We start from the raw sequence: 17779 nt of genomic DNA, 5'->3' as shown, positions 1-17779 counted from the left end.
ATGATTCATATTCGATTTTAACAATATCATAATTTCAAATCATATCCTAAGCTCTATCCTTGTTTCTTTCCTTCTGAATCTTCAAGAATGAAGTTTATATATATATATATATATATATATATATATATATATATATATATATATCATGTTACACGATAACACCAAATGTCACTCTTTCCTTCTGCATGCCTGTAAGTCCCGGGGCCGAAGAGGGCGGAGGGTGATCGCCGGTGCCATCAGTTGCACGGACAATGAGCGGCTCCTGGCAGGCTTCTAGGTGGAGGGAACATGAATGAACCGACCCACACGGGAATGAGAGGAATTCCGAAACTGTTCAATGTAATGGACTGTACAGTTGAAGAGGGCTTAAAAGATTTAATTGGTACTACTCATATCACGAAGGTGCATCTTCTTTTCGGTAGCTCATCACATAAGAACTCCAAAGTTAAGCGTGCTTGACTTGGGGCAATTTTGGGATGGGTGACCTCCTGGGAAGTTTCCCAGGGTGCGTGTGAGTGAGGACATAAGCACGCTGGAAAGACTCGTCTTGATACAGTGAGGACAGTCGTCGAATTTGGGACGTTACAGTTGGTATCAGAGCAATGGTTCCTGTAAGGGTTGTGCCACCATCAGCGCCGGAAAGATCAGTCGTCAAGCCTCAAGTTGTAAGTTTTACATGCTTTATATGAATTGATATGATGTTACCTGCATGATGACATGAATAATATGTTTATGCTACATGTTTACTAGCTTTTTGAGTAAATATGCTTTGCATGCTTAAATTGCTAAAATGAATAAGGATATGTCATATGATTAAGAAAACCTAGATTTAAATGCATGTTGGTTACGTTAGAATTTGGAAAACGTTCAGATAAAATGCCTCCTAGACGTAGTAATGAGAACCGAGCAGAGAACAGTGTGAACCATCAAGGGAATGCACCCCCACCACCTCCTCCGGGGGATGTTGCTACTCGAGCACTAGAAGGAATGGCTCGTCTCTTCGAGCAACAGATACAACAGCAGCAGTTATAGCAGCAACAGTTGCAGCAGCAGTTGCAACAGATGCAGCAGGCACCTAGGCCACAACATGACATATATCATCAGTTCCGGAGGCTAGGGCCGAAGGAATTTTCTGGCACTACCGATCCTTTCATTGCTGAAGGTTGGATTCGGTCACTCGAAGTACACTTTCGCTATCTGGGCATGGGAGATGCTGACCGTGTGAGGTGTACCACTTATCTACTTAGAGATGACGCTTCCTTATGGTGGGAAGGAGCCGAGCACGGTGTTGACCTTGCTACTCTTACTTGGGCTCAATTCAAGACGATATTCTACAAGAAGTACTTTACTGCTGATGTTAGAGGACGGCTGAAGAGTGAGTTTATGAGCCTCCGCCAGGGAGACTCGACTGTTGCTGAGTTTGTGAAGAAGTTTGATAGAGGTTGTCATTTTGTACCCCTTATTGCCAGGGATGCGGAAGAAAAACTTAGACACTTCAAAGATGGCCTACGACTTACCATTCGGGATAAGGTTATGATGATGCGTCCGGTGGATTATGCTACAGCAGTTACCTATGCATATCAGGCTGAGCAATCCTTGAAAGATATTGACTTTGAGTTACAGCATAAGAGACAACAACATCAGAATAATAATCAGTCAAACAAGAAGCCATATACGGGTCCTCCTAGACCTCAAGGGCCTCAAGGGCAAGTCAAGGAGCAAGCACCACCTAAGCCACAACAACCTGGAGCACCAAAGCCTATTGATAGACAACCATGTAAAGATTGCAATCGCTTTCATTTTGGCCAGTGCATGTGGGGATCTTTTAGATGCTTCGTATGCAAGGAGGAAGGGCATAAGGCTGCTGATTGCCCGAAGAAGAAGGCACCTACTGGGGGAAGAGCATATGTTATGAATATTGAAGAAGCCAAGGAGGAGGCAGACACTACACTCATTATGGGTAACCTAGTCATTTAACATTTTCATATTGCTTATGAATGCACGAACGGTTAAGGTAGCTATTAGAATCGAATTGGGATATTAAGGTAATCGAATTTCGAGGACGAAATTTCATTTAAGGGGGGGGAGAATTGTAAGGTCCAAAATTAAGACGACGTAACCCAACGGCATGCAAATCTAGGAATTCTGAAAAATGGTTAATTAATTGATATTAATTGCTTACTTGATTATGTGACATGCATGATTATTTGTTAAATATGATTTAATTGTCATTATGCATTAAAAATGTATTTTAAAGAATATTCAAGTGACGATCGAGGAACGGGGACCGATGGCTGAAAAATAGAAAAGGATTTTTATTAAATGATTATTTTTAATTATTTAAAATATGGTCGATGCTTTTTAGTATTTTTTAAATTAAGGGTTTTGAGGTGATTTTATACGCCGGGGCGTAAATTTTATCGGTGTTGGTTATTCAACTAAAATACGAGCGTTTTAGCAACCCGGCTAATAAATTCACATTTTTAATTAAAGAAAAACTTTGTTATTATTTTATTTAAATCCTAATTTAACTAATGGGCTTAATTTTATGGCTTAATAGGCCTAAAGCCTACTTAGCAATTAAATTAGTATTTAAAATGTATTAAACTTCACAAACCCTAGTCTACCTTGCATCAAAGTCTCAGCCACTCCTTTTATTTTTCTGAAAACACTCTCCCCACCACACACAACTCACGGCTGTGCACACACAAACAAATTGGAAGGATTTCTTGAGGGTTTCGAAGGTATCAAGAAGGAACAAGCCACCGTTTGCGTCCCGTTCTTCGTCGTCAACAGATATTCGAGCGTATTTAACGCAAAGGCACGCCATACATCTCCTTTTCTCATCCATCATATCATATTAATGTTTGAATTATTACATGCATGAAGAACATGAAGGATTTTTTCAGAATTTTCGTAACCTCATGCTTATGGGTTCTAAAGTGGTATCAGAGCCAACCTCTATTAGTACGGTGTGGTTCGGGGACGAACCAAGCGGAAGCTGGTGGGCATGTAAGTCCCGAGGCCGAAGAGGGCGGGGGGTGATAGCCGGTGCCATCAGTTGCACGGACAATGAGCGGCTCTTGGCAGGCTTCTAGGTGGAGGGAACATGAATGAACAGACCCACACGGGAATGAGAGGGATTCTGAGACTGTTCAATGTAATGGACTGTACAGTTGAAGAGGGCTTAAAAGATTTGATTGGTACTACTCATATCACGAAGGTGCATCTTCTTTTCGGTAGCTCATCACATAAGAACTCCAAAGTTAAGCGTGCTTGACTTGGGGCAATTTTGGGATAGGTGACCTCCTGGGAAGTTTCCCAGGGTGCGTGTGAGTGAGGACATAAGCACGCTGGAAAGACTAGTCTTGATACAGTGAGGACAGTCGTCGAATTTGGGACGTTACAATGCCGCCCGCATATGCGCGCCCAAGCCCCGCGCATATGCACCGGAAGCTCTATCCGGAAATCAGCTGCTGGACTGCTCGCGCATATGCGCGCACATAAGTCGCGCATATGCGTGAGACCTACTGTCTCGTGCATTCTACCATTTGTGCATATGCGCGCCTTCCGTCGGCGCATATGAGCGAGGTCCTCTGGACAATCACTTTGGTTACTGAACACCTCGCGCATATGTGCATCGTGATATGCGCGCCCTCACGACGAACATATGCGCGGGGTCTTCTGCCAAACCCGGGCATGTGTGCACACCAGATCGCGCATGTGCGCGAATGGCGCCTCCCTCGCACATATTTCACGTCTTTTCTCGTCTTTCCCGATCTAATCCGTTCCGTCTATAATCACATCAATTAATCAAGAAATCATTCCAGATTATAATAAATAAAATCCCGGGCATTACATTTCTCCCCCTCTAAGATATGATTTCATCCTCGAAATCACAGGCAATCCAGTCTGCAATCATAGGTAGTCAAATTAGATAGCAGATCAGATATCAAATCAGATACAAGAAGAAGATATACAGCACCCAGGAGAAAAATCACCTTACTAAAACAATTCTGAACATCGCTACCTCATATCAGACTCAGTCTTCCAGGTAGTTTCTTCGATGCCCTGATATCTTTATTGTACTTCCAACCACAGAATAGTTTTCATTCTGAAGTATCTCTCGTTTACGGACTTCTGATTTCAATTTGGAATATTAATTCAGGAAGTATAATCTCATAATACCACTCGAAACAATTGATGATAGATCAATCTCCCAATACTGGCTATACAACATCCGTATATACCAATTAACAGCTCATAACAAATCAATACCATCATTTTCTATCAATCTGATAATTTCAATCAGGGTTCTATTCAGTCTTCAACCTTAAATATCAACTGTCATCATCCGACGTTGCCCTATTCAGTCTATTTATTCTGAGCTGTCTTTATTCTCTTTTGAATCAGTTCAATTTCTTTTTCATATCTGTGATTCTATCAAATCCAATCTAAGGTATCACCGAGATTTAATCCATATCCGAAGAAAATCTGCAATTTTCACTGTACAATGCCTCAAATGATGCTATCTCCATACTCATTTGATAACTATCGCTATACGACAATTTACAAGTGACAATAAATCATGACAACCAGTGCTAAGATCCAACCCTACAGTTCCTGGATATCCTCCAGTATCAGGATAGTTTGCTCCGACTATCCGTTGATCTATAAAAGATAAGTGTAAGATCTTGTTGTATATTCTGCCAAAAGTACAAAATCAATAGAAAATCACAGTCTGATATATTCAATTTTGGCATTCAGTACCATCTATCCTCTTTTCTGACATAAATCTCCATCGACTGGTCATATCCATAAGTCTTCATATACAAATAATATATGCAAATTCACACAATCTATTTATAACAATCACATCACATCACAATCTTGAAAAGATTTCGGTGGTTTCATTACGAAATCTATAGAAATGTACTCCCATTTCTATTCAAGAATCGATAATCGATATAACCAATCTCCTGTTTTCTCCTTTTCTGCTACCAGAAAGAATACTGAATCGACTACTGCGCTTCTGACCATATCTGTCATTTCAGATTCGAAATAATCGGCACAAACAAATCGGTTATTCATATACAATACAATATCACCTACCTGATATTCTGATCGACACCCTGTTCTGATTATCGAAACCGAGTTCTGAACATTCTGATCAAACTTTTGAACTACTTTAATTCGCGAGTTTAACTCTGATTCGGTTTGAACTGTATATACTCTCAACAGTTCCCAATAATCTGTATCACATCTTCGACGTTGTTTATATCAACTGCTATATCATCTTCGAATATAATGTCCCCCAAACAATATAATCTGTCTTTAATACTGTTTTAGAACAATAACAATTCTCATGCAATTTCACAACAACAGTCACATATCATAATTCGCTAATCGCAGACAAATATGCATTTCTGACTTTTCTGCCATCGGTGTCGTTCTCAGTCACTGATCACGGCCTCAACTGTGTCAAGATCAATCGGTATACTATAATCGGATATTACATACCACAAATACAATCGGTTTCAGTCAAAACTTATATCTAAACAATTTCTGTATACAACAATTTCAGTCCTCAGATCATTCAATACAAGGTATTCAATTCAGTAAGACATATGCCACGAGTATATCAAAATATCATAGATAAACGGCATAAAATCATCAGAATACCTCTGAACACAGGATTCATCAATCCATAATCAGAACTGAAGTATCTCAAAGAGAAACACTCAATCAGATGTAATTCTAACTCTCAGGCAGTAAATCTTCTAACTGATACTTCAATTTCATCTGTGTTGTCCTGTACAGAGTTCTAAAAGTAAGAACCAGTACTTGTTACAACCTCAAGGCTGAACTCAATCTCCCTGGTATAAGGCAACCTGAAATCTCCTCTGGGAAGACTTTAGCAATTCTCCTGCTACTGTCAAATCAGTCCATGATACGCTCAATTTCAGTAATCAATTGAATACATAAGGAAGCTCTCCATTCTTTTCGATTATCATCGAGTCATAGGTAATACGGATATCAAAGGAATTCAAATCAAGAATCATTACCGTACATTATTCATTCTTCGGCCATTTCAGATCCGAATCTTACCATCTCCTGGCAAGAATTTACAATAGTTTTGTACTTGTCAACACATCAATATCCATAATGCAGTCAAAATCAGACAACACAAGTACAAAATAATATAACTCCATCTCATTCTCATTTTACTGCAGTATACGATATTTACAGAATTTACTGATATCAATCTTTCCCCCAAAAGATAAACAAATCAATACTACAGTACATACAGACCCAACAGAATAAAGCATATGTCAATGTAATTCATACAGAATCATGTATAGGATGTACGAGAATCTCCCAATACATATGGAACAAAATCATAAAAGAACAGATACTTGTCACTACATCATCAAGTGCATCCTGGATCTGTTCCTCGGTCACTACCACCAGATGCCTCTGCTCCCTGGAATCTTCGGGAACCTTTCTGTGGGCAAACTCTAGCAAAATGTCCCTGCTGTTTACAGATATTGCATCTACCAGTCACTCCCTTGCATTGCTCCGTTGGATGTATTCCTCCATAGGCTCTACAATAAACTCCAGTATAACTCGGGCTAGAACCAGTGGAGCTAGATGAACCGCTCCTTAACTTCTTGAACTTCTTCTTTCGAGCTTTCAACTGTTCTTTCTTTTCACTACTGCTGCTACCAATCTCGATTCGGGAAGGCAGTTGTTGTAGTCTCGGTGTTGGAAGAACATACGGGGCTTCCTTTTGTCTCATCAGAACTTTTTCTGCTCTTCTGGCTCTGTTCAGAGTATCAGCAAAGTTATTCGGTTGTTTCACATTTACCAATGTACGTATCTCCGGATTCAATCCCTGGATGAACTGATCAAATACAGCTGCATCATTCCTAGCCACGTGAGGGCAAAACGTAGCAAGGTGAAGAACTGGGCCAAATACTCATCAATATTCAACTGACCTTGTCTTAGATTTACAAACTCTGCACTTTTATCCTTCCTATATGATACGGGGAAGAATCTTTGATAGAATTCAACTTTAAAAATTTTCCATGTAATCACTGAACTACGCTGCTCTAAAGCTTCTTTGGTTACCAACCACCAACTCCTCGCAACTTCCCGTAACTGGTTTCCAATCAGTTTAACTCTACAATCATCTGTGAAACCAAGGAATTCAAATAGCATTTCTATATCCTTTAACCAATTCTCACAATCAACTGGCGTCTCAGTACCCTTCAGAATCGGCGGTTGAAATGACTGAAACCTCATCAACTGTGTTTCCATCAGAGTTTCTGACACATCCATCTGATCATTCGAAGTAATACCTCATTCTGGAATTCTTCGAGGAGGTATATCTGATAATTACCCGAATTATCAATCACATGAGACAAATCCGTCTCAGTCCCTTCCTGATCAGCTTACCTCTGATCAAGAATTGGTTCTGATCTAGTTTTCAAATAATACACATTATCAAATCAACTCAAATATTCAGGTAACATGTATCTTCAAGACAGTAACCACATATCGCAATATTAGCAGATACAATGTAATTCAACATTATAATAAATCACATGCTATCAATCACATGCAAGGAAAAAAAATTCCTTCTACCACGCTCACTAGCTTCTATCTCGGTCTCGAAAACCTAAAGTTCTGGACCTATTGCTCTGATACCACCAGTTGTGGGGACCCGGACGCTAATTCAATTCTTAATCATCATTAGGATCAATTTATTAATTCAAGTACTTTGGGTCATAAAAAAATTTCTTTAATTGCGGAACTTATTGGAATCTAACTAATATACAGATTCGTATAAAATAAAGTGCAAGTTCTGTACAATCTACATTCAATAAAAATTAAGGTTTAACAACTAATTATCAAGTGTTCGACCCTATCTTTAATCCAAGTCCGTAGTCTCCACTCTAATCATGATCTCTCTCTCTTCTTGTCTTGACACTGATCCTGTCCCACCTGTTGTCATGCACACATACAAACAAGACAACAGCCGGATAACTCCGGTGAGAATTATATTCCCAGTATAAATCATGTATACATGCATTTCATGTAAACAATATAAAAGCATGAAATAAACATTCATAACATGTATCAAAATCAGAAATATGAATCAATATAAACTCGGAATATAACATGTATCCAATCCGACACATGAATCAACACAAACCCTGAATCACGCTCAGTGAATCATGGACTCTGACTCGACTCGTCCTAATCTAGGGATCCCGATCGGAATAAGAACATACACCCACCTACACTCCCAATCGGGGTGGTGGCATGTTCTTATTCACCGACTTTGGCTCTTTCCATATCGAACACCAGTAATAGAAGAAACTCCAATTCTATCCACTCGGATATAGCCAAACGTCCCACGTCTTGGCGAATCAGCCACAGACTAGGCGTATCAGCCCTGGCGAATCAGCCAAACCTCTGTGACTATGTGCAATGGCCCAGTGACGATTCAATCACTATCGGGGACCTCTGTCACGAGATCAAACGTCTACGACTAGGCATATCAGCCCGTGACTCAAGACATAACTTAATAGATCAAAGATAACAATCACATCGATTGCAAATATCAAGGCAATAAGAGGAAGTATGTGATTTTGGGAAACTCAACCCGAATCAGACTCGAGTTGTGCAATCCCGCGTCAACATCAATTTATACATTTGTCTTCTCGATCTGACGAAGTCGAAGTCTCGAAGTCAAATCTGTCCAAATCAATCTGAAATACAATATCGCATAGGAACAATCTCAATATGCAACCCAATTCAAAATCTATTCTTATCAATACTAAAATCAAAATACAATCTGATCAATATCGAATCAAGATACAATCTAATCCATATCGACGATATCACAATATAATCAAAGTCGCTACTGAATCTGATCAATATCAATCCACTGATGTTTCGACAGTATAATAATAATACAGTCTCGATAATTCCGTCAATTCCAGTCTCCCAGATATAATATCAGACTCATAATCAATATCCATACAATTCATAATTTTCAATATTATCATGTCATATATCAAATCTGTCCAATCTCGATCATATAATTTCAGAAAATATAACAATTACATAAACAATCTGTTCTTCGATCTGAATTCAATATTATACGATGTCTACTGTAACGCCCCAGATTCGACGACTGTCCTCACTGTACCAAGACGTGTCTTTCCACCGTGCTTATGTCCTCACTCACACGCACCCTGGGAAACTTCCCAGGAGGTCACCCATCCCAAAATTTCCCCAAGTAAAGCACGCTTAACTTTGGAGTTCTTATGTGATGAGCTACCGAAAAGAAGATGCACCTTTGTGATATGAGTAGCACCAATCAAATCTTATAAACCCTCTTCAATTGTACAGTCCATTACATTGAACAGTCTCAGAATCCCTCTCATTCTAGTGTGGGATCGGTTCATTCATGTTCCCTCCACCTAGAAGACTGCCAGGAGCCGCTCATTGTCCGTCCAACCTCATGGCACCGGCGATCACCCCCCGCCCTCTTTGGCCACGGGCGTCAAAGAGGGCGGGGGTTGATCGCCGGTGCCATGAGGTTGCACGGACAATGAGCGGCTCCTGGCAGGCTTCTAGGTGGAGGGAACATGAATGAACCGATCCCACACTAGAATGAGAGGGATTCTGAGACTGTTCAATGTAATGGACTGTACAATTGAAGAGGGTTTATAAGATTTGATTGGTGCTACTCATATCACAAAGGTGCATCTTCTTTTCGGTAGCTCATCACATAAGAACTCCAAAGTTAAGCGTGCTTTACTTGGGGAAATTTTGGGATGGGTGACCTCCTGGGAAGTTTCCCAGGGTGCGTGTGAGTGAGGACATAAGCACGGTGGAAAGACACGTCTTGGTACAGTGAGGACAGTCGTCGAATCTGGGGCATTACAGAAGTAAACCGAGGATCACGGTCTGATACAATTGACTTCGGCTCTTCGTGCAATCTGACCACTTCTCTGACGTATATCTCTGCCATCTGGTCATGTCTGCACGTCATCTTGTACGGAATAAAAAATGCGGATTTGGTCAATCTGTCAATCACGACCCAAATCTCATCACAACCTCGGAAGGATCTCGGTAGCTTCGTCACGAAATCCATGAAAATGTGATCCCATTTCAATTCAGGAATAGACAAACTCTATAATAGTCCTCCGGGTTTCTTTCTTTTGGCTTTCACCTGTTGGCAATTCCGACATTTGGAAACAAACTCTGCAATATCAGCTTTCATCAGTTTCCACCAAAACTGTCTTTTCAAATCATTGTACATTTTTCTGCCACCAGGATGAATACTGAATCAACTGTTATGCGCTTCTGACAATATCTGTCGTTTCAAATCCGAAACATCTGGCACAAATAGTCGGTTATTCACATACATTACACTATCTCGTACCTGATATTCTGATCGATGCCCTGCTCTGATCATCGATATCGAGTTCTGCATACTCTGATCAACTTTCTGAGCCGTTTTAATTCTCAAAATCAGCTCTGGTTTGATTTGCACCGTATATAGTCTCAACGGTCTATGATCTGTCTCAAATACCAATCCAGACAAACAACAATCTTCAATTAAATTCGAAACACCAATAGTAGATAAGGACAAATAACATACCTTACTAATTAGTGCATCAGCTGCTGCATTTGACTTTCCTGGATGGTACTTGATTTCACAATTGAAATATTTCAATAAATCAAGCCATCTTCGCTGCCTCATATTCAACTCAGGCTATGAAAACAGATATTTCAAGCTTTTGTGATCAGAATAGATTTCAAATTTCTCACCGTAAAGGTAACGTCGCCATATCTTCAATGCAAAGATAATGGCCGCCAATTCAAGATCATGAATGGGGTAGCGAGTCTCATGTGGCTTCAACTGTCTCGAAGCATAGGCAATAACATGGCCTCGCTGCATCAGAACACATCCCAATCCTCTGTGAGAAGCATCACAATATGCAACGAAATTACCCGCACCTGATTGATAGTCAGTATCAGTGCACTGGTCAATCTTTTCTTCAACTCAAGAAAACTGGACTCATAGTCTTCTGACCAAACAAACGGAGCATTATTCTGAGTCAACTGTGTGATAGGTTTAGCAATGCTCGAGAAATCTTTAATAAATCGTCGATAATATCCTGCCAAACCCATAAAACTGTGAATATCTGGCACAGATGTCGGTCTCGGCCAACTGATCACGGCTTAAACCTTACTGGGATCAACTGATATACCATCTCCGGATATGATATTCCCCAGAAATACAACCTGTCTCAACCAGAATTCACATTTCGACAGTTTTGCATACAGTTTCTCAGCTCTCAGAGTTCTCAAAACAGTTCTCAGATGCTCATCATGATCAATCATATTCTTCGAATAAATCAAAATATCATCAATAAATATAATCATGAAATCATCGAGATATTTCTAAAACACGCGGTTCATCAGACCCATAAATATAGCTGGAGCGTTCGTCAAACCAAACGGCATGACAATAAACTCATAATTTCCATACCTGGTTCTGAAATTTGTCTTCGAGATATCAGAATCCCTGACTCTCAGCTGATGATATCCAGATCTCAGATCGATCTTGGAATACACTGAAGAACCCTGCAACTGATAAAACAAATCATCAATACGAGGCAAAGGAAATTTGTTCTTTACCGTTGTCTTGTTCAGTTGTCGGTAGTCAATGCAAAGTCTCATTGAACCGTCTTTCTTTCTCACAAATAATACGGGAGCACCCCAAGGAGAAACACTCGGTCTGATGTACCCTTGGCCAGTAAATCCTCCAACCGATCTTTCAACTCTTTCAATTCAATTGGTGCCATTCTGTACAAAGCTCTAGAAATCGGAACTGTACCTGGTACCAATTCGATGCTGAAGTCTATCTCTCGAATCGGAGGCAATCCCGGAATCTCATATGGGAAGACGTCGGCGAACTCACACAACACTGGAAAATCAGCCAATGATGGGCTCGATTTCAGTACGTCAACTGAATATACAAGGAACCCCTCTGCTCCTTTCTGCAATAATCGAGTCATAGATCACAAGGATATCAAAGGAATTCTAGATCTAGAACCCTTACCGTAGAATTTCCATTCATCAGCCATCTCAGGTCTGAATCTTACAATCTTGTGGAAACAATCAACGGTAGCGCTGTACTTGGTCAGCATATCGATACCGATAATACATTCAAAATCATACGACCCAAGCACAATACAGTCTAACTCAATCTCATGCCCATCATACTGCAGCATACAATGTTTAACAGATTTCACTAATATCAATCATGTCCCCAAAGGAGAAGATACAGAAACTACCGTAGATAATGACTCAACAGGAAATGCATGACTCTCAATGCAAATCGCTCAGAAATAAACGTATGTGAAGCACCCGTATCAATCAATATGTAAGCAGGATAACCACATAAAGAACAGTTACCTGCGACAACATCATCTGGTGCTTCCTGGGCCTGCTACTCTGTCAAAGCAAATACTCTGGCATGCTGTCTAGGAGGCTGGCTAACTGTCTGGCTTCCTCATGGCCTCTGCTGTGACTGAGCTGGCGCTGGCTGAAAAGAATGAATAGCGGCTGATCGTCTATCAGTCTGAGCCACTGATCCAGCTGATTCTGCTCCCTGGGATCCCTGGGAACCTCTCTGTGGACATACTCTCGCAAAATGTCCCTGTTGTCTACAAATACGGCAACTACCAATCACTCCCTGGCATTGCTCAGTCGGATGTCTCCCTCCGCAAGTTCTACAGTAAGCTCCGGTATAACTCTGGCTCTGTCTAGAACCACTGAAGCTCGAAGAACTGCTTCCTGACTTCTTGAACTATCTTCCTCTGGCTTTCGAAAATCTTTCTTTCCACCACTACTGCTGCCACTCTCAAATCTGGGAGATGGTTGATGTGGTCTCGGTGCTGGAGGCACAAACAAAGCTCCTTTCTGTATTATCAGACCGACTTCGGATCCTTTAGCTCTATTCAAGGCATCAGTAAAATTGTTTGGTCGCACTGTGTTTACCAATGTAAATATTTTAGGATTCAGGCCATTAATGAATTGATCAGCAACAGCTTCGTCATTCTCGGCCACATGTGGAGCAAATCGCAGTAATGTAGAGAACTTGGCCTCATATTTCTCAATGTTTAGCTGATCCTGTCTCAAGTTTGCAAATTCTGCACCTTTGTCCTTCCTATACGACACTGGAAAGAACCTTTGATAGAATTCAGTTTTAAACACCTTCCAAGTAATTTCTGCATCTCGATGCTCTAAGGTCCTCTTTGTTGTGAGCCACCGATTCTTTTCGACGTCATGCAATTGGTGCCCAATAAATTTCACTCTCCGCTCATCAGTGTAATCCAAGGACTCAAACAACATCTCAATGTCATCTAGCCAACTCTCACAATCAACTGAAGTCTCAGTACCCTTCAGAGTCGGTGGATGGAACGATTGAATTCTCTTCAGTAATGTTTCCATCGGGGTTGCTGTCACATCCCATGGAGGATTCGAAGTGCTACCCTATTCTTGTATTCTTCGAGGAAGCATATCTGATTATCAAAAGGGTTAGCAATTGCAATACAACAAACATGTTTCAGTCCTCCTCTGTTCATCTTACTGCTGATCAAGAATTGGTTCTGATTCTTTCTCAATAATACAAGTTACCACTCAATTCAGATAATCATGTAAACATGTATTAAAACAATAAGACATGCTAGCAATCAAAAGCAGGAAAGAAAACTCAATACTGAAGTCGGAATGAAAATCAGACGGGCGGATCTTTGGCACCTCCGCCAGTCATTACTCTGTGACAATGTGCAATGGGCCAGTGACGATTCCATCACCATCTGGCACCTCTATCACAAGATCAATCGTCTAATACATGCTTTCTATAAATCAATAGAACAAGCATATCAATTCAAATCAATGCACACAATAACAATAAGTATGTGGTTTAGGGAAACTCAAGTACATCTCACTCGAGTCATTCTCCCGGTTCGACATTGACTTATACCTTTCTTTTATTGCAGTTCTGACAATCTTCAAGTCTGGAGTTCGAAGTCTGTCAATACTCAATCTGGCAATGACAATACCGAGAAGTGTAATATCAATATACCACTCAAATCAATACTGGATATAAACAGAACTCAATCTAATTCTGTTTCAACGGCATAACTTCACAATCTCAATATAACCAGCAATACAAATCAATAGATATCAATCTCAACTCATAATCAATAACAATTCTAGCTGTTGCTGGTTGGCTGAGTCACCATGATTTACCTCCTCTCACATTCCTGTCGGGCCGGGGGGTGAGGGGCGCCTAAGGTGAGCGATTTCACTTTTTGGAGCAATAATCAATAACAATACAAATCTGATATCAACTCTCAGTCAAATCCATTCTGAAAATCATAACAAATTCATACGGTATCCGTTTCTCAATCCGGTTTCAATTATACGATGTCGACTAAGTCAAGAACACCATATATGAATCATATCCGATTCTTTCAATACCATAATTTCAAATCATATCAAAACTTAGTAAAACTTACGTCCAGTTGAAGCTCTCGTCGATAGAAATACAATAAGAAATACAATACTGAAGTCGGATTGAAAAACAGACGGGCGGATCTTGCACAAATCACAAATCTACGAGATAAAAGGCGTACGGATTTCTACGGACTTCTCGCTGAAGCTTTCTACGTTTTCCTTGCTAATATGAAGGAATGAAGGCTTAATATATATATATATATATATATATATATATATATACACACACACATCAACTTGCATGGGAAAAGAAACGTGGCTCATTTTCATATATTGCAAGCGGCGCTCGGGCGGTCACAATTTACCGCTCGGGCGCCGAACGTTCTGTCCGGTACTCGACTTGTTAAGCACTAGCGCTCGGGCGATCAAAAACTACCGCTCGGGCGCCAGACGTTCTGTCAAAATTCCAATCTTGTGATGCATTGGCGCTCGGGCGGTCCTTTTCTACCGCTCGGGCGCCAATAGTTCCGTTCAAAATGTTGATCTTATATTGTACCGACACCCGGCTTCTCCACTCGAGCTCCTACAACTTCAATTATGTCAATTAATCAATATCTGATTATATTTAATAGAATCTCGGGCATTACACTTTCTTGATGACAGAAGCCACTCTTCAATTATTTGTTGCTCAGAAGAATGCTAGGGCATCCAGCTCTTCAACTGATCATCAAGATCAGCATCGTAGTCAGTCAGTTCAAGAAGGACAGTAGAAGAACTTGCAGCTGATATTGACCAAGATGTTACCCCATGTCATGCTGTTGTGGAATTCTCTCAGAAAGGAAAGGGGAAAGAAAAAGTACCTACTGAGGCTTTATCCCCTGAATTGCCACTAGAAGCTGATATAATGCTGAACAACATCGTTTCAGAACTGAAGAATCTTGGTTCACATATCAGTCAGAACAAATATACTTAGTTGCTGCATTCTTTGAGTCTGGACACCTTGAAAGAACATGCAATGAAAGACTTGAAGAAACTGACCAAATATGGAGTTGCTCTTTTCGATTCGATCGAAAAGTTCAAAAGAGAATCATTTACAATTCCTACTATGTTTTCCTCCCAAGAACAACTCTGCAACCGGATTTATTTTGTTCATAGTAGTCTGTCTAAAAAATTGACATAATGAAGAACCGGCTGGCTTAGGTATCTACTCAAGTTAGTTCAGCATTCCTCCTCTTTACAAAAATGGCGGGTGTTGAGAACAATGGGGAAGAACAAAAAACAGAGGCAGCAAGAACAAGCAAGAAGAGAATCGAACCAGACAAGCTAACTGATGAAGGACCAGCTGAGAAGAATTCGAAGAAATAATTTTCCAACTGTCCTAAATCAGTTGTTAGTCTGAAGGCTTATTTTAGAAATTGAAATGTTTGTATGAATTTGTACTTAACTCTTTCAAAATCAATGAAATTTTTATTTCTAAGCAATTACGAATCTGTACATTATTTTATTTACAATCAGCCTACTATCAGTTTTATTTTCATTATCAGTTCAAGAAATCTAATTTTTGTCAAATACAGAAAAAGGGGAAATTTTTGGAATATTATAGATTTCAGAGTTTGACAAATTAATCGGTAAGAAGAACTGAAGACTTAAACTGATCGAACAGTCAAATGAATGTAATTGAAGTCTTCGGTTGAACTAAACTGGAAAAACCCTATCAAACTAAAGTATTCATAGCTGATAGGAGTTCAGTTACAACTGATAATGCCCAGCTGAACTGATCGACTGATCAGTTGACCTATAATCAATTGGCCACATCATCAGTTGAAGAATCAGCGGACAGACTGACAGGTCGTACTAAAGCAGAACAGTTGTATCAGAACATAACAGTCTGAACACCTCGTACTACAGTCAGATAAAGTAACTACATGACGATTCAACAGATATTTGCATTAAATTTTCATTAAATGCATTCGATATGACCGTTGAGATCGAAGACTATATATAGGTGATCGAATCAGCTAAAGAAGGTTGTGATTGAAAAGCAAGCAAAACACACAGAACAATCAAACCACAACCTTCAATCATTTGCAATACACTTCACGAGTATATTCTCAAGTTTATAGATCGCACATTTAAGCTCTACGTCTATTGTGTTTATCAGTAGCACTCAGGCTACCATTTTAGAGAGTTTCATTCACTAACTGTACACGAGTTGTTAATCTAAGAGTTTCAGTTTGACAGTGTGTAAGACCACCTAAAGTGGAGTATTACAATCTGTTGTAATATATCTAAGTTTTTATTAAAATAATATCCTTGAAATAGAAAGGGTGACGTAGGAGTATTTGAAGTTTCCGAACATTCATAAAAATCTGTGTGTTCAGCTAATTTATCCTTTCAGGTTTTCACTATATTTACCATAAGTATTTAATCTATGTTTCAGTCTGATTTCCACACTTTTAACAGTCGACTGATCTATATTGACAAACAAGATTTTAGAATCAGTTTCTCAAAGAACTGGTTCATTCAACAGAAAAGAGTTCAAAAATTCTAAGTGTTTATTCAACCCCTCTTCTAGATATTTATACTTCGTTAACCAATCCTGTCATAAGGTACGTTAGTACATAGGCCTAATCATCAATCAGTTATAGGAACTCGATGGGGTTATAGAAATAAATTAAATGAATAAGGAATGGTAATTAGAAAAAAATCTCGATTAGTTGCATAAGGCTTTAGGCAAAAACAAACCATAAATTTTGATGTAACCATAGCAACAATAGCTCGATTAGAGGCAATTATAATTGTTCTTGCATATGTTGCTTATAAAAATTTAAAAGTGTTTCAAATGGATGTTAAGAGTGTATTCCTGAACGATTTAATGCAAAAGAAAATCTATGTTGAACAGCCTCCATATTTTGTCAATCATTCTTTACCTAATTATATGTTTAAATTAAACAAATATTTATATAGTTTAAATCAAGCACCATGAGCCTGGTATGACACTCTATTACAATTCTTGTTTGATCACGATTTCATCTTTGGATCAGTTGACAAAACTTTGTTTACTTTCAAGAGAAATGATCATGATATGTTGGTACAAATATATATATGTAGATGATATAGTATTTGGTTCTACTAATTCAAAATTATGGGATAAGTTTGCCAAGCTGATCTTTGACAAATTCGAGATGAGTATGATGGATGAACTAATTTTTTTTCTGGGATTAGA

The 17779-nt window shown here is 39.5% G+C and overlaps 1 protein-coding gene across 1 annotated transcript; it reads left to right on the top strand.

Moving 5' to 3' along the window:
- Positions 1-1203: 1203 nt before the first annotated feature.
- On the top strand, positions 1204-1977 carry LOC140840792 (uncharacterized). The gene has a single exon (XM_073207955.1). It carries the CDS (start codon positions 1204-1206, stop codon positions 1975-1977), a length of 774 nt encoding a protein of 257 aa, XP_073064056.1.
- The last annotated feature ends 15802 nt before the right edge of the window (positions 1978-17779 follow it).

The sequence above is a fragment of the Primulina eburnea genome, chromosome 9, assembly GCF_022965805.1.
Source record: "Primulina eburnea isolate SZY01 chromosome 9, ASM2296580v1, whole genome shotgun sequence".
In the NCBI taxonomy this organism is placed as follows: Eukaryota; Viridiplantae; Streptophyta; class Magnoliopsida; order Lamiales; family Gesneriaceae; genus Primulina; species Primulina eburnea.
The sequence above is the reverse complement of the archived record's forward strand: the minus strand, read 5'-3'. Positions and strand labels throughout refer to the sequence as shown.